Raw genomic sequence first — 24,055 nt, 5'->3', positions numbered from 1 at the left:
CCATCCATTCCAACTCCAAGGCCAACTCAAAGCCCCTGACCACCCCTACCACAAACCCCCACAGAAGCCCGAAAATTACGCCATACTTGAGCATAGCCATGTAGTTTACCATGCCGCAAGGCCGTTAAGTGATAAAGGTTCTGCCAATTAAGCAAACGTTGCTCCACCAGGGCCCACGTGGGAGGGAGCGCCTGATTCCACAAAGAGGCAATGGCCAATCGAGCAGCAGTGAATGCCAACTTACAAAACAAAGAATCACCCCCAGCCAGGTCCAATTGATGCCAAAACAACAAGGCGTGTCGCCAATCGGCCGGTATCTGGACATCTAGGATCCGGGACACCCGAACAAAGACCTCAGTCCAGAATCCACACACCTGCCCACACTGCCACCACATATGAAAGTAGGTACCCACTTCCCCACAGCCCCTCCAACATAGAACACTCGCACCTCCCTGCCAACGAGCCACAACCTGAGGGGTATAGTACCACTGAAAGAGGATCTTGTAACCATTCTCGATCAGCAAAGCAGCAATACCCGCGAGGAGATCTCCGACCATATGTCACCCCAAGTGTCCCAGGAAATAGCCGAACCACAATCATCTTCCCAGGCCCTCATGTAGGGAAGGGGAGCCCCCCGACAATTAAGGCACCTATATACCGCAGAGAGAGCTCCCTTCCGAAGCATTGGACCCAATAGCAACTCAAAGGGCATCTTACCACCCCTCAAGTCTCCCAGAAGACCCGAGGTCCTAATATAATGGAGCACCTGTAGGTAGGGGAACAAATCCCTTATCCCAAACCCAAACTTACCCCTGAGTTCTGTAAAGGGTCTAACACCGCCCTGGACCGGGTCCCACAACCGTCCCACACAAACTAAGCCCCGTGACTCCCAGTCTGCAAACACTCCCCCATCCCTTCCCGGTGGAAAATCAGGGTTGTGTCTCAACGGAGTATACCAGGAATGTCGCCTACTCCCCAATAAACAAGCTCTGGTCTGATTCCATACCCTCAAGGAAGTCACTACTGAGGATACCCCCCTACCAGTCGCGCCCTACCAGGCACCCACGGCCTATGTAACATAGGCACCCCATCACTTAAATTTTGCTCAATTTCCACCCACGGTTTCGGCGTCTGCGTCTGCCATTCTAAAAGGGCGCGCAGCTGAGCAGCCTGATAATATTTCACCACATCTGGGACCCCCAACCCCCCATCCCCTCTCCCCATACATAAGACCTTCCTACTCACCCTTGGCCGCCGACCAGCCCAAATAAAATTAAAGATATGCCTTTGAACCCCCTCTAACGTTTTCCTACCCACCCAAAGAGGCAATACTTGGAATAAGAACAACAAACGAGGCAGAATCATCATCTTCACGATGGCCACCTGGCCCAACCAAGAGAAATACAGATCTTTCCAATTAAGCAAATCTTGGCGAATACGACGAAAGAGCGGAGGAAAGTTAAGGTCATATAAATCCACTCCCGGTGGTCCAAAATAAACCCCGAGATATAGCAAAGAACGCTGAACCCACCGAAACGGATACCGGTCTCGGAGATAGGATACCCGGTCAGCAGGCAAGTTAATGTTGAGGAGCTCCGATTTGCCAACATTGACCCGAAATCCCGACACCTCACCTTAAATATCCAACTCCCGCAATATAGCTGGCAAGGAAGTCGCAGGTTCTTCCACCGTAAACAAAATATCATCCGCAAACAAGGCCAACTTAAAATCCCCTCCCGGCACCGTGACCCCCTTAATACCCTGATTCATCCGCACTCGCTGCGCCAGGGGTTCCACCGTCAAAGCGAAAAGGAGCGGGGAAAGGGGACATCCCTGACGTGTTCCCCTTGCCAGAGAGAAAGTCTCCGAATAACCACCATTCACCTTGATGCAACTCAGAGGTTCACTATATAGGACCCGAATCCAGTCCCGCATTCGTGGGCCCAAACCCACAGACTCCAGGACCTGAAATAAAAAAGGCCAAGCTACCCTATCAAACGCCTTCTCAGCATCGATAGACAAAAACACCGTTTCTCGCACCCCCCCCCTGGCCCGATCATACAAGTTATAAACCCTACGAGTATTATTGCCCACCTGTCTGCCTACCACAAAGCCCGACTGATCTGGATGGATCAGCCGAGGGATCCAACTCATCAATCGGTCCGCCAAAATTTGCGTGAAGATCTTAGTATCAACCCCCAGCAAGGATATCGGCCTGTAGGAAGCACATTGGAGGGGATCCTTCCCCTCCTTAGCCAACACTGTCACTCCCACCAAGCGCATGAAGTAGGGGAGGGTACTATTCCCTTGTAAAGAGTTAAGAAAACGCAACAAAGGAGGCAGCAGCAGATCTTGAAAACATTTGTAGTACCGAACGGTAAAACCGTCCAACCCAGGCGACTTACCAAGCTTCATAGAGCGCAGCGCGCTACGAGCCTCAAGCAATGCAAGAGGGCAGTCCAACCGCGCCACATCAGCCTGTGCAATCCGGGGCAACTCTGCTGAAGCTAAATAAGCGTCCTGGTCCCGCGAGGGCCCTGGATCTTCCGGAGTATAGAGTTGGGAATAATATTCCACAAAACGGGCACGGATAGCATCCTCAGTCTGTAACACTTCCCCAGAAGCCGCCCGGAGTGAAAAGATCTGGTTGCGCGTCTGTCGTACCTTAAGACGATGTGCAACCAGTCGACTAGCTTTATTAGAAAACTCAAAATATCTCTGCTGGAGGAGCTGTAAGTTATGGTGCAATCTGTCCAAGTCCAAAGCCTGGAGATCCCGACGGGCCTGAAACAAGCGCTCCCGCAGTTCCACATCCCAAGGAGAACGCTTATGCAGACTCTCCAACCTACCAATCACAGTCAACAGGCCCGCTGCATCCTCCCGCCGTTTACGCTGCCGGGCCGACGACAGGGCTATTAATCTGCCCCTAAGGGTAGACTTTAACCCCTCCCAAACCGCTTCCAATGAAGCTCCACACTCCACATTTACATCTAGATATTCTTGTATCCACCCTTCAATCTGTGTTCCCACCTCTGGGTCATCTAAAAGACTATCATTGAAGCGCCAAAATTTCCGTCCCGAGCCTCCACCCACACCCTGGAATCGCAACCACACCGGGGCATGGTCCGACCACGTGAGGGACTCAATCCCCGCGGACTCCACCCTCCGGAGTAGTCCCCGTTCCACAAAAACATAATCAATTCTAGAATATGAGGAATGTATTCCCGAAAAGTAAGTATAATCCTTAACCGAAGGAGGTAGCCACCTCCAGCAGTCCACCACATTCAGATTGGCCAATGCCTCACGCAACAGTTTACGATCCCTTCTCCCATAATGATCCACCCTCCCTGAGTTATCCAAATGAGGGGTCACTGTAAGATTGAAATCCCCACCAAAAACCAGGGCCCCCCCTTTAAACTTGAGGCTCCGAGGGACCAACTCACGGAAGAAGGTCCCCTGACCCTCATTAGGGGCATAAACATTTACCAGGGAGTACAAGACCCCCTCAATCATTGCCTCCAACATAATGTATCTGCCCTGAGGATCCCTCACCACCCTACGTACCTCACAACGGATCCCCTTACGAATAAGAATTCCCACCCCACCCCTCTTAGAAGTGCCCACCCTGGAAGCCCAAAAGGCCTGCGGGAACCTGTGATCCCCAACCAAGGATTCATGGGACTGCAGTAAATGTGTTTCCTGGACAAAGCAGACATCAGTCCTCAAACGGAGCAATTCCCTATAGAAGGCCCTTCTCTTGTTGGGGGAATTGAGACCCCTAATATTATAAGAGACCAATTTAAACGCCCCCATATTCCAAATAAAATAATGACAATGCAAACCCAACCCCAGCAGGTATGTCCCCACTTCCCCCTTCTCCCCCCCCACCACCCCCCTCCCCCACAGTGAGAGTCCTCAGATCTCCTACCAACATACAAAGAAGTGAACCATCTCCATGGCCCCTTACACACATCCCACACTCAAACATCAACTATCAAAAAGGTGTGTACAAGGATCCCCCACACCCAACCCACTAATCCCCCAAACTCCCATGTCATAATGCACACTCTCCCCTCCCCCACACTACACTACCCCCCATATAACACAAACCCAAAACCTTCAACTTCCCCCTCCCGCCTCATCCCAAACCAGGTAATGTATAACCCCCACAAAACACTCTCCCAAGGGGCAAGACTCAAAAGTCCATTCCCCCGGGGGGGAGTCCAAAGACCCCCCGCCGAGACATGAAACCAGCAGTAGAGACAGGAAAAGAACAAGTACAGTCAGTCAGCTCTCAGGGGGGAGCACTTGAGGAAGAAGCGGTGGCCCGAAGAGGGGGTCCACCCCCTCAGCCACCCCTCCCGCTCCGGGATCCATTTTCCACTCGTTGCCAGCGGGCGGAGGCAGGACGCCCCCCCCCCCCCGGCCAGGCACCACACCTCCCGCCGGAACAGCCTCCTCAGGGATCTCAATACCCGCTTGTTGCAACAGCCCACGAGCCTCTCGAACAGTGGTAACTCTGGTGTGGACTCCGTTGATGGTAATAACAACTCCAAAAGGGTAAGTCCAACGATAGCGCAAATTGCTGCGCTGCAAAGCCTTGGTCACTTCTCTGAACGCCCGCCGTTTCTGGAGCGTGCCAGCAGCTAGGTCCTGATAAAACTCCAGCCGGTGACCCTCCCAGGTGACCGTGCCCATCTCCCGGGCTCTGCGGAAGATCCGCTCTTTAAGGACAAAGCTCTGAAAACACAACACTATATCTTTAGGTTGATCCAGTGTCCGGGGTCCCAGCGCGTGATGAGCCCGCTCCAGTCCCGGCTCCAATGTGTCATCTTGCAGGAGCCACCTGATCAGCTTGATTGTAGTAGCACGAACATCCTTAAACTCAGGCAGGTCTGGTAGGCCCCGCACCCTCAAATTATTACGCCGGGTGCGGTTCTCCAGGTCCTCGACCTTATCCAGAAGAAGTTGGTAATCCGCAGACACCGTCTCCAGTGATCTCTGCATTCCGGTTACACTGTCCTCACAGCTATCCATGCGCATCTCCACCACCTCGACCCTCGTGCCCACCTCCACCAGGTCAGTGCGCAACTCCTGCACCGCCTCCCGAACCTGCACCGCCACCGCAGAGATTTCAGATTTTACCTCTGCAATCCATCGCTGCATATCCGCTTTAGTAAGCGGGCCCATCGGTGTACACTCTGGTACCGGGTCCACAAGCATGTCAGCCACAGCCGCTAGGGTCCCGCTCAATTTCGCCGCCTCCCCGCTGCACGTCTCAGGGCCCATGCTGCCACTTGCAGCCCGGCTTAGCGCTTGTTCCATCGTGCGCTGGCCGGGTTTGTCGCCGGGCAACTTTTTTCGCGTTGCCATAGTGGTCACTGTGACTTCGCACACCTCACCAGCCCCCGGGGACAAAAAATTTGTGCCGTTTACACACCAAAATGATAGTTATTTCGCCGGCCCGAACGTAGCTCTCAGTTCAAGCTCCCATCCGTGGCGATGACGTCACTTCCTCTCGATCTTCTCTCAATTCAACAAGAAATCACATCTAGAACCTACTCAAAATCTAGAGATCAAGGGAACCCTCTTAGACATGACCCAAGATCAAGCCTTCCTACCTCAACAGAACCTTAATACTTTACTTCAAATATGTAAGACAGACTCCTTGTAGCATAACAGCACATCATATGTTACGACATCATGGCCTCTACAGTATGTGTAGCTCCATTTGCTCGTTTACATCTCTTGGAACCTCACTGGGCACTTTTGACCCAATGGTCAAAAGCTGCCAGTCTACTATCCCAGCATCTCAGAGCAACCTCACAACTTCAATAATCTCTTCAGTTGTGATTATCATCGACAAATTTCTCCAGGGGCCTTCTATTCCAAGCACCATCACATCAAAAGATATTAACAATTGATGCTTCCATGCTTGGTTGGGGAGCCCACCTCAATGATCTCCATACCCAAGGCTCCTGGACTCCTTCCGAAAGAGCTTTCCATATCAATCTCCTTGAGCTTCGGGCAATTCACAATACTTTGTACACATTCCAGAATCGTCTCCTTAATCAAATAGTACTTATCCACACAGACAACCAAGTAACCATGTACTATGTGAACAAACAGGGTGGAACAGAGTCTCACTTACTATGTGAAGAAGCAATCAAAATCTGGTCCTGGGTGATTCCTCGCAACATATTCCTGAAAGCAGTTTATCTAGCAGGAAAGCAGAATATCTTAGCAGTCAAGTTGAGCAGAATCCTACAATTTAATGAGTAGTCACTCAAATCTACCACTCTACATCAGATCTTTGCAGAATTGGGGGACTTTGGAAGTGGATCGCTTCTCCCTATAATCACAAACTCTCACTCTTCTGTTCCAGATTGTACCCTCTCAGTCATCTTGAGTTGAATGCCTTTCTTCTCAACTGGCGAAGCAAGTTCCTTTATGCTTTCCCTCCCATGCCTCTGTAATCTTTTGGTGTTTAAAAGTGTGTATGCTTTTGTCTAGTCCAGGGGTCTGCAACCTTTAAGACATAAAGAGCCACTTGGACCCGTTTTCGAAAAGAAAAAAAAAACTTGGAGCCGCAAAACCATTATAAAACAAATCTAACACTGCATATATTGTTTCTTATCTTAATGCTATATACAGGATCACTAAATTGAAAATAAAATCATTTTTCCTACCTTTGCTATTTGGTGATTTCATGAGTCTCTGGTTGCACTTTCTTCTTCTGACTGTGCATCCAATCTTTCTTCCTTTCTTCCAGCCTCCTGTATGTTTCCTCTCCTCCAGACCTCATTCTCTCCCCCAACTTTTTCTTTGTCTCCCTGTTCCCCCTTCTTTCTGTCTCCGTGCCGTCCCCCAAGCCACTCGGTTTGCTGCCACCGCAATCGGGGAACAGCCCCCAAGCCACCACCGTCCCAAGCTTTCCCTGCAGAAGTGTTGCGCTGACCAGCATTCCGCTCCCTGACGTCAATTCTGACGTAGGAGAGGAAGTTCCGGGCCAACAAGGCATTTCTCTTCATTCCATCCAGCCTGAGCCCCATCTCTCCTTGATCCAGCATTTCCCTTCTGTGTCTGTCAGAATTACCATTCCACCTATTTTCCAGCATCACCCTTCTTTGTGTCCATCTCACCTATATCCCTATCTCACCATTTTTTCAGAATCTTCATTTGTCTCTGTCCTTGTCTTTACCCCATGTTCACCATTTGCCCTTTCAATGTCTTTATCTCCCCCCCCCCCACTTTTTCAGCATTACTTCTATGTCTCTATTTCACCTCCTCTTCATGTCCCCTCTGTATCTCTATCCTTATTCAGTAGGTCCTGCTTACTCTTTCTCTTCTTTGTGTCACTATCTCCATTTTCAGCTTTCCCCCCTTTTCCTTTGTTACTGCACCCTGTAGCTAGAATCTTTCCACCCTCCCTCCACTCCGGCCCAGCCCAGTATGAAAGATTTCCTTTTGTTTCCCTCCCCTCTCTCTTTCTCTCTCTCTTCTCCTCCCTCACCCACGAGTCCTGCATCTGGCCCTCTCCCTTCTACCTGCACCTGGCAACACCCCCCTGCTCCGCGGCTCTCTTCAGCAACTCGTCAGCAGCGGTGATCAAGACAAGCTGCCGACATCGAGGCCTTCCCTCTACGAGTCCCGCCTTTGTGGAAAAAGGAAGTTGAAACAAGCGGGACTCGCAGAGGGTAGGCCCCGACGTCAGAAGCTGCTGCTGAGTTGCTGAAGAGAGCCGCGGAGCAGGGGATGTGGCCGGAAGCAGGTAGAAGGGAGAGGGAGATAGGAAGGCTGTAGATCTCCGGAGCATGACACCGACCCCGGCCAGGATGATTTCTTTTTCAGGCGTCGCGGCGGGAAATAGCCATGCTGAGCAGTGAGCTCAGCACTACACAGATGAAAGCCTTGCTTGCTGATTGGTCCGGCGGCACGGCGGGGCGGGGCCGCCGGACCAATCAGCAAGCAAGGCTTTCATCTGTGTATGTGCTGAGCTCACTGCTCAGCATGGCTATTTCCCGCCGCGACGCCGGACTTGTAACTGCATGCCTGCGTGACACACTACCGGAGCCGCAGCAAAGGTGGAAAAGAGCCGCATGCGGCTCTGGAGCCGCAGGTTGCCGACCCCCGGTCTAGTCTGTTGAGGGTATGCACCAGAGGTCCTGGGTTCAGTGCCCTCAGAGGATCAGTAGGAAGTGAAATTAATGACGATGACAACCAAGAGTGATTGCATAAATGTAGAAATAGACTTGATATTATAGATATGCAATGCTTAGAATAAAGATACATCACAAGCATATGCTTGATTACTAATGTACAGAAAGATATTCTATTATGGAGCTGCTTCTTGTACTTTTGTGAATGTGAGAGAAAAGACAGGTGAATTTCTCAAACTAGTTCAGTCAAGAGTTCATCTCGGTACTATAAGTGCTTTTTATGCACCTATGGATAAAATGCTAATATCCGTACATCTTCTGTTTCCAGATTCATGAAAGGCCTTTTTCATACCAAACCACCAATCAAGCCTCCTTTAATTGCTTGAGATCTTAATGTAATACTTTCCGCTCTGATGAAGCCTCCCTTTGAACCATTCTTGAATTCATCACTCAAGCATCTTACTTAGAAAGTAGTCTTTCTTGCAGCTATTACATGTGCATGATGAGTTAGCAAACTTCAAGCACTTGTTTCAAATCCACCCTACACAACTTTCTAGCATGACAGGGTGGTTCCTCACACACATCTGAAGTTCCTCTCAAAGATATTTTCAGAATTTCATCTAAACGAGTCCATAGTACTACAGTAGAACCTCGGTTTGCGAGTAACCCGGTTTGTGAGTGTTTACAAGACGAGCAAAACACTTAGCAAACTTTTGTCTCTCAAACCGAGCATGTTCTGATACACGAGCACCTCCCCCCAAACTGTCATTGCAAACTACCCCCCCCCCCCCGCGAACGCCCCCCCCCCCCGCGAGAACCGCATCGCACTCCTGTGCTGGAAGTGGCATCCGTCCGCCCTCCCTCCCAATCATGCTCCTTACCCCATCTGCTGCTTGTGCGAGTGAATGAAAGCTCCCGCCTCTTCCCTGGGCTGGGCCTTGAGCATCTGCGCATGCTCAAGGCCTTCTGGCTCTCATTCTCTCCGAGATCTCGTTTTCTCTGAGATCTCGTTTTCTCCGAGAGAACGAGAGCCAGAAGGCCTTGAGCATGCGCAGATGCTCAAGGCCCAGCCCAGGGAAGAGGCGGGTGCTTTCATTCACTCGCACAAGCAGCAGATGAGGTAAGGAGCATGATTGGGAGGGAGGGCGGGCAGATGCCGCTTCCAGCACGGGGGTGCGATGCGGTTCTCGCAGGGGGGCGTTCGCGGGGGGGGGGAGGTTGCGATGATGGTTTGGGGGGTGCGATGATGGTTAGAGCGGGGGGGAGGGGGTGATGGAGCAGCGCCAGTAGCTTCGGGGGGGGGGTAGGAGGAGGAGGTAGAATGAATCAAAGCGAGTTTCCATTCATTCCTATGGGGAAACTCACTTTGATATACGAGTAACTTGGTTTACGAGCATGCTTCTGGAACAAATTATGCTCGTAAACCAAGGTTCCACTGTACTTGTCTTCTTTCACCATGGTGAAGCTGTACTCCACACATTAGACTATAAACATGCATTAGTAGCTTATTACTTGGATTGGACCAAATCTCACAAAACTTCTAATCAGCTGTTCCTGTCTTTTGATCCTAAAAGACTTGGAGCACCTGTTACCAAAAGAACCATATCTACATGATTGACAGACTATGGGCTCTTTTTACTAAGGTGTGCTAGAGTTTTTAGCGCACGCAGCAGATTAGCGTACTAACCCCGCGCTACGCTGCTAGAACTAATGGTAGCTCAATACATCAGGTGTATACCTGACTGTGCCTCCGCGTGTGCGGATCGCCGGACTCGATGGACCATGGGTCTGATCCGGAGATGGCAGTTCTTATGTTCTTATGTTAATGCTGGCGTTAGTGTCTAGCATGAGGGCATTGTAGCGCGTGCTATTCCGCGCATTAATGCCCTAACGCAGCTTAGTAAAAGGAGCTCTATATCTCCTTTTGCTATGCTTAGGCTGGTCTGACACTTGAAGGCCATGTCACTGCACATAAAGTTCGAGCAATGGTGACTTCAGTAGTTCATCTGCGTTCCAATCCCATTGAGAACATCTATAAAGCAGTTACCTGTTTCTCAATTCATACCTTCATATCCCACTATTGTTTGGAGAATCATTCCAGATGAGATAACTGGTTTGACCAAACAGTTCTATAAAATTTATTTTCTACTTAGATGCCAACTTACCCTATCAACTTGTTTGATTTCGTCAAGCTCAGTAACCCTCTTCTTAGAGGCATGATCCTGGCAGCTAGGGAGTCCCACATGTGAGAATATGCTGCCTGCTTGTTCGAGGATAAAGCTTAATTACTCACCTGTAACAGGTGTTATCCGAGGACAGCGGGCAGATATTCTCACAACCTTCCCACCTCCCCTAATTGGGCTTCTTAGCTTTGTTAATGAACTAACAGTCCTGCAAGCTGGCATCAGGGGAGAAGACACTCGTGCAAGCTTGGTACGGGTGGTTGCCACATTTTTAAAGTGACAGTACACTTTTGCACTGTCAGTGTTGGGCTCCTTGGATGACGTCACCCACATGTGAGAATATCTGCCTGCTGTCCTTGGATAATACCTGTTACAAGTGAGTAACTATGCTATTTACATATTTTTGCAATGTTGTAAAATATTCTACCCCAAATGAAGGCAGTTTGCCCCACTTTATTTTCTTTATCTTTTGTTGCCTATATTAACTTTTTCACTCTCACAAAGGAGTTTTTGTGTACTAGCAGCCAGCCCGGCTTCATTCTACACAAGGCATTTGTATTTGGAAACCAATTCCACAGTACCTGCGTATTATTTAACGACCGGACCCTTGAGACAGGCTTTGTTAGCCGAAACATGGTCCATGTTGGGTCTCTTAGTTTTTAATATGATTGATGTGGATATTTTTCTTAACATTGATTGAAGAAAGAACATTGTGTTCCGTCCACAGTTTGTTTTGTTGTTGGATTGCTCCTTTTTCTTTGGAACATTGGGTGTTCCTGTTTTTGCTTTTCACAGCCTATATTAACAGACCACTTTATTTTGCTTCATTGTTATCTGATGTCAGTCCTTCAGTTTTTCTAAGTTACCTTTTTTATTTTGGAGAATAGTAGCAGTTCAGATCTATGTGTGCAGATGCAGCTTGTGAGCTGCAAACCTAGAACTTCTTGTTCAGATGTGATGTTGAGTAAGTCATGTAACCTCTTCATACTTCAAATTTAGATGATCAATTCAGAATCCATGTTATTTTGTATACCAATAGTACTATTTAACTAATAGGTATGATTAATCATTAACTGATGCCATGCAGTGGCATTTCAAACATGCAAAAAAGAGGAATAGTATTTGCTAAGGAGGATAATAAAAGAAAAAAGTTAAGTAATTTAATACAGTTAAAGTCTGAATGAGATAAAAATGAAAGCCCCCTAAGGAAGGGAGGGCAGTCTAATGCTTAGTAGTTAGTAGTGTTTGTTGCTAAATGGAATGACAGAGATTAGTAAAAAGTGGTCTTGCTCCTAAGAATGTGAGTTGAGCTGAGAGCTGTGTTTTTGTGACTGGTATTCAGGCTGAGCGTGGGGAAACTATGTTCTTCAGACTCTTTAGTGTGGCTGTTCTATATTGGGCTTTTAGGCCAGCTACAATTATTTTGTAAATTCCTGAAAACTTTGTTGTTCTCGCAATTTTTAAATGATTTAACTATAGCCTCAACGAAATGATAATATTATAGTTATTTTTCTTATGCTTTTCTTATGTACTTTAGTTTTTAGTTAGTACTTCCTTCTATGTTTACTGCTATGTATTCTAGTCTTAATTATATATGAACTGAGTCAAGCTCCACTGGGAGATGACCCGGTATATAAACCAAAGATTAGATTAGTAGTTGCAAATATGCTCCAAATAAAGGGTAATCCATATCTATATAGTAAGGGGATGAGGTTTACTGCTAATCTGCTGCAGACTATTTATTGACTGTTAGCAGTAGTTTTCTAGAAACAGAAGATTCACATCTTGTGCTCATGGCTATTGGATATCTATCTTTGACAGCGATTAGATGTCAGACATTGGATGGCTATCTTTGACAGCAATGTGGAGAAGACAGAAATTACTGAAAACCATGTATAATGAATGCTGATTAGAGCTAGATTACAATGGAAACTAACTGAGAACTTGCAGGAAAATTGTAAAAGCTAAGAGGCAGATATTTCTATAGAGCACTAAAAATATGTTTCCACTAATTCAGAAATTTGCAATAATATTAATTTGTATTATCACATTCAAGATTCTGTTTATTATTTTTTCCATAGACATGAAATGGAGAAAAGCTCCCTAAATTAGTCTAGCATGAAGGAAACGCCATTGTCCAGATTTTGGAAGACTTACATTTTTATGTCTATTAGGTAATTATGCAGGTCGAGGGACAACTGGAATGTGTGTCCGTTTTGTTCCTCCCCATCTTACCAACAAATCCTGTCGTGTGACATCTCTGTGCTACAGTGAGGATGGTCAGGAAGTTCTCGTCAGCTATTCCTCAGATTACATCTACCTCTTTAACCCTCAAGATGACCAAGCACGAGAACTGAAACAGCCATCTGCTGATGGGAAAGCAGAGGAGGTGAGCTGTGTTCCCTGTGACATTCATAATCGTGCAGCATTGTACTGGATGCAGTAGGACTTTGTCAATTCTTGGAGATTTTGTAAACTCTTAAGCCAAAACAAAACAAGAAAATCCTATAGCAATTGTAAGAATGTCTGACTTGATGAGCATGCTTTAAGCATCAACATTTAGGGCCAGATTCTTTAAAGTTCGCCTAACTTAGTAAGTGCCTAGAAAAACAGCACCTACTGCATGTCAAAGTTAGGCGCCATTTGTAGAATCATACCTAGTGGCGCCTAAATCGATTTAGGCACCAGTAGGTGTGTATACCTTAGACACCAGTATAGCAATGGTTTTCTTGGCCTAAAATACCAGCGCCTAACTCAATTCATTCCCAAACTCTGCCCCAAATCTTTTCCTAACTATACCTACTTGCCAGTAGGCTCCTAGATGTAGGCACCTACATCGAAATTGTAGGCATCTTTCAGGTTAGGTGCCTACTGGCTAATTAAATATTTTTAAACCATTTTTTGTTTTTTAATGGTGCTTTCAATTATCAACACCAATCAAGTCAATTAAAAAAATTAAGTTAGATGCCTAGATTGGTTAGGCGTGTCAATCTAGGTGCCTAACTATGGGCTAGATTCACTAACCTGGAGATCCGTGTCCGATCCGTGGGTGATTGCAGGCAGGCTGATGAATTCACTAAAGGCCTGCATGCAAATGGGGGCGATCGTTGGAACACCCCCCACCGACTGCACGGATCGCTGGAGAGTGATCCTTGAGCATGCGCAGACTATCTTCCTTGACTGTAGATAGTCTGCTCATGCGCTGGCCCTTCATGCCCGGCAGAGCTTTTTTCCTTAGCTGGTTTTTTTACTTCACGAGCCTGTGGTTTTAACCCACTTTAAACCTGCAGATTAAAACCACGGGCTCACACTGCAGGGAAGGGCAGGCGAGTCGGGGCAGAAAGGCAGGAGAAGTCGGCAGAGAGCAGAAAAGGTCATGAGCGACTGATCCCCACCAGTCGCTTCTTTTTGGATCGGCCAGCCCAGTCGGTGTTGCTGAAAAAGTTTAGTGAATCGCGTCCTTCCTGATTTGCATGCCGCTTACCCTCATTTGCATGAGCGGATCAGAATCGGATCGGCCATGACGTTAGTGAATTGGGTCAGGGTCGCTAACCAATCGGTTTGCTTAGTGAATCTAGCCCTAAAGGTGTCTTTTATAGAATCAGGGTCTTACTGATTTTGAAAGCAGTTTTCAAATTATTTGCATTACTTTAATATTCTTACTGACATTTACCAATTTTCAAATTTAAAATATGCATGTTTTTTCCATTTTGAACATTTCATAAGGAAAGAATACAGGGATATACACCTACTTTTTCTGTGGGTGACATAGTAACATAATAAATGACGGCAGATAAAGCTGAGTGATCCATCCAGTCACATTCATTTTCAAGACAATATTGAACCAACAATTCAGTGTATTATTACATTTTACTTGCTAAGTTCCATATTGTTTTAGTCAGAAAAAGGTTGTTTTTTTTTTTTTTGTATAAACAGTTCTACATGTTGCAGTTTTCACTTTAATCCTGACTTCAGAATCTCTTATATTTAATATAGTTAGGTGTTTCACAGCACACACTCTTTTACCTGCACAGAAGGTAGTCAGTTTTCAAATAGCCCTTTTGGCCTTGTATATAACTTCTGGAAATTGCTCTCCTGTTTATCTTAACAGCAGATTGCTAGGCAACATTTTACTTTTGAAAACTTCACTCTTTGTGTACTCTGTAATATTTCAAAAGTAAATTCGGCATTAAAACTCTGAATTAATTACAGTAAAATAAGGTAAAAAAAGATGGAGAAATTATTGAACTTGGACATTTACATTTTTTACTGACAGGTCCCTAACAGCTCCTATTTTCAAATTGATATCACATATTTTATTGGTTCATATACAGCACAGTAATAAAAGGAGGAATAATACATGGTAAATATGAAACAAATTGCAAACTGTCCATAGAAAAGATTTGAAAAATATGTGCCTATTTTCCTGATGCCTTGGAATGTGCATGCATAGCTTTCTGTTACCAAGATCATTACAAGGGACTTTTTGTAAAAGTTAATACATGCTAATGCTGTAGTAGAGACCCTGTTGCAAATTTATTTGTAAAGTTTATAAAAGTTGTAAAAATGTATGAAAGCAGCATTAGCACCTGCTGCTACTAGTATTTAAGCCTGTTACATTAACGGGTGCTAGAATAGATGTCTGTCTCCCTGCCCCTATCTCTTTCTTCCTTTCTTTCTGTCTCTCTCCCTCCTTCTGTCTGTCTTTCTTTCTTTTTTCTCTCTCACTGTCTATCTTTCTTTCTGTCTCTCTCCCTCCCGCTATCTTTCTATCTTTCTTTCTGTCTCCCTCCCTGCCCCTGTCTATCTTTTTTCTTTTTCTTTCTTTCTGTCTCCCTGCCCCATCTATCTTTTTTCTCTCTCCCTGCCCGTCTATCTTTCTTTCTGTCATTCCCTCCCGCTGTCTTTCTTTCTTTCTTTCTGTCTCTCTCCCTACCCTGTCTATCTTTTTTTCTTTTTCTCTCTTTCCCTGCCCCCGTCTCTTTCTTCCTTTCTTTCTGTCTCTCTCCCTCCTGCTGTTTTTCTTTCTGTCTCTCTCCCTGCCCAGACCCTCACTGAAGCCGCCTTCCAACTGTGCCAGCTAATGGATCCCTTGCCCTTTCCTCAATCCAGCTGTGGCTAGCTGCCCACACACATCTGCCCAGCTACACAACGGGCAAATGCGTCCCGTCTTCCCTCTGGACCCCGTTCGCTCACCCTTGGTGCTGGATCGCTGCCTGATGCTGCTCTGCAGGAAGCTCGCGAACTGCTGGGCCATAGTGAGCAGAACCGAGCCCCAGCGCGCACTTCCACACTCCTCCGCGCTTTCACTTTCTCCGGGGCGTGGGGAGGGGAGGGCTCCTTTAGTCCTCGCTCGCCGAAGTGGTGGTGGCCCACCCCATCTCTCCTACCTGCCTACCTAGCTGGGGTCCACTCACATTCCCGCTGTCTTCTTTTTTTTTTTTTGAAAATATGTTTATTAAAGGATCAATGCATATGAGATAATACAAATTATGACCATACAAGAAGAACATCATGTACATAATCAAGGGTACAGGTAAAGAGTAAACAAATAGTAAACCAACATAGATAAATCCACAGCATATCATCCCCCATGCAGATCCAAATTTTGAATGAAACCCTCCCCTCCATCCCCTCCCCCCCACCCTATGCACCCATGATCTCTAACCAGCCCTAAAAGGAACTCCAATAATCCAGATAGGTCCTAGATTTCCAGTTCGCAGCCCCCCGGCGGTGCTGCCGCTCCCACCCAGCCATCAGAGACATATTAGCCCGCCACTGTTGCACTGTTGGCCGCGTGGTACCAATCCAGTGGCGAAGAATTAGCTTCTTAGTGATTCCTAAGGCCACTAAAAGAAAGCGCCGTCCAGGATCGCTAACACCCGCTTCCACCAGGGGACCTGTGACACCCAACATCAACGTCTTATAAGACCAGTCTATAGATAATCCTATAACGTTCTCCAGCTCCCGAAGCACAAAAATCCACAGGGGCCCTACATGTGAACACTCCAAAAAGTGATGTACCAAAGTGTCCCGATGAGCCGGACAACGGGGGCAGCAGTCATCAGGCCATAACCCCATCTTTCGTCCCTTACTTCTCGTTAAATAAGATTGGTGCAGAATCTGCAGGTGCACTTCCCGCAAACTCACATTAGATGAGGCTGAGGCGCATTCCTGAAAACACAAAACTAATTCATCAGCAGTGACCTGCTCTCCCAAAGCCGAAGTCCAATCCAATGCCATAGCATCAAGAAACCTGTCAGATCGTCTTTCCCTCCCCACTTTATACCACTCCGAGAGCGTGTTAAATTCCGATGGGGCGGACAAAAACTGTTGATCCAAGGAAGTGAAAGTGGGCAAGCTGCCCTCCGACGAACGGAGCGCCAAACAATAGCTACGCATCTGCAGGTAAGTCAACATAGACCCTGCGGTCCAACCCCAGCGGTCCCGACATGCCAGAAAAGAGGGGACCGATCCCGACCCCACCTCAACAACCTGCCCCACAAAGGGGCACCCAGACGTCCGGACTGAGGCAAAAAAGGCATGTAACGAACCAGCAGGAAACTTAGGGTTACCTACCAATTCCGTAAAAGGCGAAGGACCCACCGCGCCCCCCAAGGAAGAACGCCACCAGCACCAGGCCATTCGTAAGGGTCGAAACATAGAAGGGCAGGGTCCCGCCCCCTGCCACAGGAGGTTAAAAACTGACACCGGAGCTGACAAAAGGTACCAGAATCCAATCGGGGCGAACCTGGCAACTCCCATATATAATTCATGCACCCATCTCAACAATGCAGCAACATTATAAAGACGCAAATCGGGCAAGTTCACACCACCGTGCTCGCACCCCCTAATCAGTTTGTTATAGCCAATTTTCACCCGACGAGAGCGCCACATAAAGGATGAAACGACCCCCCTATAAGCCTGCATATCTTTCTGTTTGATCCAAATGGGCACCATTTATAGTGGATATAGGAGCTTCGGCAAGAGGACCATTTTAATAAGGGTGACGCGTCCCAGGAGCGAAAGGGGAAACTCCATCCACTTCTTACACAGAGCTCGGACTGCATCTAATTTATCAAGTACGTTCTTCCGATAGACTACCCCCGGATCTGCATTCAGATATATTCCCAGATATTTGAGCGTGCCCTTAGACCATTGCAGCGGGAAGGAGGGATCATGCCATAGAGTGCACGGGGGGCGGACCGCCAGAGCCTCCGACTTATCAAAATTAATACGCAACCCGGAAAAGGCTCCAAATCTCTGTATAAGATCTATTAATCGAGGAACCCCCTCTTCAGTATCTCCCAGAAAGATGAGCATGTCATCCGCAAACAAATTAATTTTAAATTCCTGTGAACCCAACCAAATACCACGCATGTCGGTGCTCTGACGGAGCTTAGCTGCAAGAGGCTCTAGGGCCAAGACAAAAAGCATCGGGGAGAGGGGACATCCCTGGCGCATCCCCCTTTCGAGTTCAAAAGAAGAGGTAAGCTCCCCGTTAATCAGGATTTGGGCCATAGGATGAGCGTATAATGATCGAATCCCAGTCAGAAAGCTTCCCATAATGCCGAACTGAGGAAGAACCCAAAAAAGATAATCCCATAACACTTTGTCGAACGCTTTTTCCGCGTCTAGACTAACTATAAGAGCGTTCTGCTGGCCCGGGTGTTGCCCAACAAGTCCAGGATTTTGAAGCACCGAAAGCGCCCTCAGCACATTCGCAGAAGAATAGCGGCCCGGCACAAAACCTGCCTGGTCCGAATGAATTAAATTGGGCAAAACCCGACCCAGACGAGCCGCCATAATAGCAGCAAACAACTTGATATCTTGATTGAGCAGAGAAATAGGTCTATAGGATCCCAGTTGATCTTCCGCTCGACCCGGTTTCGGTAGAACCACAATATTGACGTGAGTTAGTCTATGCGGAGGCAGGTCACCTCTACTAAGAGCCCCACATAGGGCCTGAAATGGGCCCACCACTCGCACCCCCAACAATTTATAATATTCAGAACCCAATCCGTCGGGTCCAGGGGCTTTAGCCAATTTTAAGGCCCGAATAGCTTGTTGAATTTCCAACCCTCGCACCGGAGCGTTTAACACCTCTCGCTGCTCATGACCCAGGGACGGAAGCTGTAGGTTTTGAAAGAAAGTCGTCCTCTGTCCTGTGTCACAGGTCCCCTTATCATATAGCGCCCTATAGTAATCAACAAAACTCTGCTGTATCCCAGCTTGGGCAGTTACCTCTCTACCATCAGGCGCCCTAATCCTTGAGATAAGGCGCTTCGGAGCCCTTGAGGCAACCAAAGATGCAAGCAATTTCCCCGCTTTGTTACCCCAGCGATGGAGGCGATATTTATACAATCTGATATCTCTAAGGGCTCTGTCTGCCAATAAATCATTAATTTGCCTACGTAGTTCAAAATACTGATTTCGAGCTGTCGTGACACCCGGGGCATGTAAACTCCCACGCAGCGCGGCCAGACGGTGTGTCAAGTCCAACAGTGTCTTATCTTGGGCTCTGCGCTTGCGGGTGGTATACTCAATAATTTTACCACGCAAGACTGCCTTGCTCGCCTCCCAAAACACCACCTCTGATACATCAGAAACGGGGTTTTCGTTCACAAAGAAATCCCATTGCTGTTCCAGGAAATCTTTAAACTCATCATCTTCGTATAATGTGGGATTCATACGCCAACTAGTAGTCGACCCCTGGGACCCCGGCCTATCAATAAGCTCCAGCCAAACCAAGTGGTGATCTGACAAAACACCATCTTCAATCACCACTTGTGGAATACCCGCCAGCAAAGAAGGAGCCACCAGCAGGTAGTCCAATCGGCTGTGAACATCATGCACTTGAGAGTGAAAAGTGAAGTCAGATTCAGTAGGATGCAGTGTGTGCCAGACATCAATCAGACCCAGTTGGTGCAGCACAAAATTCACCCCCTTGTGTTCGCCCCCTTTCAAGCGAGGCTTAGGTGGCTTGCAATCAACAAGTGGGTCTGCCGTGATGTTAAAGTCCCCACCTAATACCAATTGGTATTCAGAAAAAGGCATCAAAGCCGCTACTAATACAGAAAAGAATCTATGAGAGTATACATTAGGTGCATAAAGAGAACAAAACACATATTTCTTCCCCAAGAAAACTCCTGCCCAGATCACATAACGCCCCTCAGGGTTCTGTATTACCTTGTGCATAGTACAAGGATGCTTTTTATGGAAGAGGAGAGCAACACCTCGCTGTCTGGAGTTATATGAAGCAAAAGCTACTTCCCCTACCCAATCCCTCTTTAGTTTAACATGTTCTGTCACCCTAAGGTGAGTCTCCTGAAGCATTAAAACATCTACTTTTAATTTTTTACAGTATTGAAGTAGTTTGCTGCGCTTCACTGGGGAGTGCAAGCCATCTATATTGAAGCTGGCAATCTTAACAGAACCCACAATAGCAGTTGGTAAGAAGTAAGTCCCATCAGAGACAACAAGTCTGTGGGGCAGCAGCGCCGGCCTCCCAGCCAAACCGGCACGCCACCCACTGAATTATCATTACAGTACCGATCAGAGACCCCAGGTGACATTCCCGCTGTCTTCTAACGCATTCCCTGGACCCTCTTCTGCTCTTCCTGGCCATGCTCTTCTTGGCCTCTCCTGCTCTTCCCGGACTGCTGCCTCATCAGCGCTGCCAGGAGCCCCCTGAGGGATCGCTGCAGAGTTGCGATTAAACCTCCTTCCTGCCCTGGGATCTCAGCAGAACCACCACCCTGCCTGTTGTTCTCCCCCACCTGGAAGTTCTCGGACCATGACCCCAAGGCCGAGAACACCCCCCTCATGCTTCCACCCAAGGAGCTCTGCCCCCCCCCCCTCCGGTAGGCCCGGTCATCACTGGCTCCGGTCTCGCAGCGTCGCCGAGGGAGGGCGATGGTGATACCACCACAAGCAGAGTTCTACTCTATTGCACATGCGGAGGCATGGAAGTACGAAGACACGGAGGCACGGAGTTTAAAGTGCGCATGCATGCTAAGGATTTTATTATTGATGGGCATTATGCATGTAAATGTTTAGAAAAATGACACACACACATCAGTGTTGATACTTTGCATAAGCACTATTCTAAATACACCCACGTTACCTTTATAGTGTGTATTTTCAAGGGGAACATACGCAGGGGTGGAGCATGGGTGGGACTCCCATCTGCATATGTGACATATAGAATACTGTAAATTACGTACATCCCTGCTGCATATAAGTGCCCACACTTATGCCACTTTTATAGATGATGAAAGTGATTGCACCTTATATCATCTTAATGTTAGGTATGCCAATACTTGGTTATGCTAGTATTCTAAAAGAGAGCCTAGGTGCCTAGGTTCACTTATAGAAGATTCCTACCTTGTGACTGGAGCATCTAAATAGAAGTTACTAATTAGAGCAGTGTATCGCAAACTGTGTTCCGCGGCACATTAGTGTGCCTCCTGAGATTTTAGGTGTGCTGCGAGATGCTGGGGAGGAGGAGAGGCACCGGCGTTGGCTGGCTGCCTACAGGACGTACCTCTTGCAGTAAGAGGCACATCCTGGAGGCAATCAGCTGGTGCCAGCGCATCTCCTTTTCTCTGTGCGTCTTCCCTGTCAGCACCCCCCATTGGCAGCTCAGGGCTCATCTGGAGGGCCTTCACGCATGCGTAGATGGTGACGTGATGATATCACACATGCGTTTGATGTCATTGTGTCAATGTCCACACACTTCTAGATGCCTCGAGCCATGGCCACTCTGTTTAGTGTGCCGTGGCTCGACAAAGTTTGTGAGACACTGAATTAGATGGTGTTAGATCACTAGATGGACTCTGGAACTTCAGGAAAACTTTACTCTTTAAAACCCAGCACCTTAAAGTCATTCACCCAGAAATGCCACTCAGTCAACGGATGGAGGCCACGGTTCATGAGTTGCTGACCATTGCGGCCATAGAGCCCATTCCAGAGCAAGAATTGGGCTCTGTCAGATACTCGATGTATTTCATCGTTTTAAAGAGTGGCTCAGATGATTGGAGGCCGCTCTTGGATCTCAGTACGTTCAATGCAGCCCAGAGAGTGCCTCGCTTCCGAATGGAGACTGCATTTGATGATTATCTCTTTGGCTCCAGGGAAGTTCCTGGTCTCCTTGGATCTGATGGAGGCATATCTCCTTATTCCTCTTTTTCCGGACCAAAGGAAGTACCTGAGGTTTCACATTCTGTAGCAGCATTACCAGTTTGTGGCGCTGCCCTTCAGGTTGGTGACAATGCCTAGGATTTTCACCAATGTGATGGTGGCTTGGAGCAGTCTAGCCTGGTGGCTACACCATCTCTCTTCAAGGGTCTTCCCCTCCAGATTTCCAAGTGGGTACTTCTGATAATGGATGCCAGTCTCAAAGGCTGGGGTGCTGTTTGCTTGACCGTCTTTGTTTGGGGCCGAAGGGCCCTTTCTGAGCAGAAGTGGTTGATCAATTTCCTGGAGATTCAGGTGATTTGACTGGCGCTCCTCCAATTTGAGGGTTGTCTCCAGGATAGGGCCGTCCACATCTTCTCGGACTTCACCAGGGGAGCACCAGGAGTGGCCTCCCTGAGCGTGGAGGTCCAGCTTCTCTTCTAGTGGGCAGAGAAAAGCCTCATGCTGCTGTCAGCAGCGCAAGTGGCTGGAGTGGACAGTGTCCAGACAAAATTTTTCAGTCATCAGCCTCTGCACCCTGAGGTGTGCTCCCTATCCCAAAGACCATTCGACTGCATAGTGGAATGTTGGGGTCCCCCCCACATTTAATCTCGTGGCTTTGGCAGTCAACTAGAAAGCGGATCGGTTCTTCAGTCAATATTACAAGGTCAGCTGTGATGGCCTGGACGCTCTGGTTCAACCTTGGCCGCAGAAACCTCTACTGTATGTCTTTCCTCTATGGTCCATGATCGGGCATCTATTGAGAAGGATGATGACCCACAGTGGTCCAGTGGTCCTTGTCATGCCCGACTGACCAAGGCTCCCGTGATATGCCAACCTGGTTTGGCTATGGTGGGAGCAGAGGCTTCAGCTCCCATGTCACGAGGTGATTTGAAGCTTCTGGAGAATTAAAACAAATCAGAAATCCAAGATGGCCACCACAATAGCATTTTGGCTCCCAAATACAGCTCCAAAACACTTAACAAAAAGAAAAAAAACCCAGCGATTTTAGGAGCAGAGGAACCTAAGGGAAGAGGCAGAAATCTATAAGGTTTTAGAGACACCACCCCCCTCCCCCCCGATTTTCCTCATATACTATAACAGCTTTACTCACTGTGACCTGTGCTGGAAATGTGCTGCAGCCTGCCTCAGTTCTAAAGGTAGCTGAATCTTGGAGAAGGAATCGCTGCCTCAAATGGACTATTCCTCCTCCAGTGCCTGACTGAGCCTCAAACTCTATAGACCCGCAGACACAGAAAGGGCGGAGGCGAAATGCAGCTGGCACTCTGCGAGACTTGCTGAGCCACCTACAGATGCCTGACAGCATGTGCTCGAGTTCTTGCGGCGCAGTAGGCGAGCATTGCTACAAGGGGAACAGACCCCAAGCTCCAAAAGGTTTCTTCAGGCTGGCCAACAGGTACCACGGAGGGATTGGCCTCTCAGCTGCAGACCTCTGTCTGCTTCTCCACACTAACACAACTGGACCCTCGATTAGGGAAGCTCTTAGCACAGTTAAAATACCATGAAAAAAAACTGAAAAAATAAAGAAATAAACACAGCAGATCAGAAAGACTCCTTCCGGCTTTCATGCAAAAGGAAAAACTGAAGGGGTGAACAAAGACCTCTAGTGAAGGAGGGATTCAAAAGCTGGAGTGTATTCCTTCTACACGGCTCATGAGCACTTGGATATTATCCGTCTGTCCAGAATGACACACCTGTTGCACTAGAAGTACTATTCTCTAAGTGGCATAACATGTAACTGCAAATGGGGCATTCACATGGGCAGAGTTTGGGAGAGGCATGGGCAGGGCTTCCACTTAAGAGCACAACTTACAGAATACAATAAGTTATGCACTCCCCCTGCCACATGGGTGCCCACAGTTACACCGGGTCTAAGGCTGGTTTAACTGCAAATGCCTACATGTAAAGCATGCTAATACCAGGCTACATTATATTCAATAATGGAATCTGGGTGCCCAGACACCATTATAGAATAGTCTTTTGCTGTAAGGCTTTGGGGCCCTAAAAGGAACAAATTGGGGTTCTACTAGACATAAAGCTTTTTAAAAAAAATTTAGCACCAAGGGCTCCTTTTATGAAGCCGCATTAGCGGTTTGACGTGCTAAACTTCCAGCCGTGCTAGATGCTAACACCAGCATCGAGCTGGCGTTAGTTCTAGCTGCGTAGCGCGCGCTAAAAAGTGTGTGCGCTAAAACCGCTAATGCGGCTTCATAAAAGGAGCCCCAAGTTTTTGGAATCAACTTCCCAATAATATTTGTCTTGAGTTGAATTTTAAAGCTTTTAAGACATTATTAAAGACCTATTTTTTTCAGTCAGCTTTTGGATCATTCCTCAAAATGATCATATTTGTTAAGAAAACATCAATGTACTTTATATAGAGTTGTTTTTAGAAGGCTTACGGCACCTTTTTTTCTCTCTTTCTATCTTGAACCATAGTTTAGGTCTTTCCTATATATTATGGAGCTCCTTTTCCTTTATCTAATATATGTTTTTATTGTTAGCCACAGAGAACTG

General features: G+C 47.4%; 1 protein-coding gene across 6 annotated transcripts in view; it reads left to right on the top strand.

Moving 5' to 3' along the window:
* Positions 1-24,055, top strand: part of DCAF6 (DDB1 and CUL4 associated factor 6) — a 357,580-nt gene that overhangs the window by 116,284 nt on the left and 217,241 nt on the right. For all 6 annotated transcript variants that reach the window (XM_033941039.1, XM_033941044.1, XM_033941043.1 and 3 more), the window contains exon 7: positions 12,517-12,731. In XM_033941039.1, coding sequence (XP_033796930.1) covers positions 12,517-12,731 — 215 coding nt within the window. The remainder of the gene's footprint in view (positions 1-12,516; positions 12,732-24,055) is intronic.

This window comes from Geotrypetes seraphini, chromosome 4, assembly GCF_902459505.1.
Source record: "Geotrypetes seraphini chromosome 4, aGeoSer1.1, whole genome shotgun sequence".
Lineage (NCBI taxonomy): Eukaryota > Metazoa > Chordata > Amphibia > Gymnophiona > Dermophiidae > Geotrypetes > Geotrypetes seraphini.
Note: the sequence above shows the minus strand (reverse complement) of the source record. Positions and strands in the feature narration are given on the sequence as shown.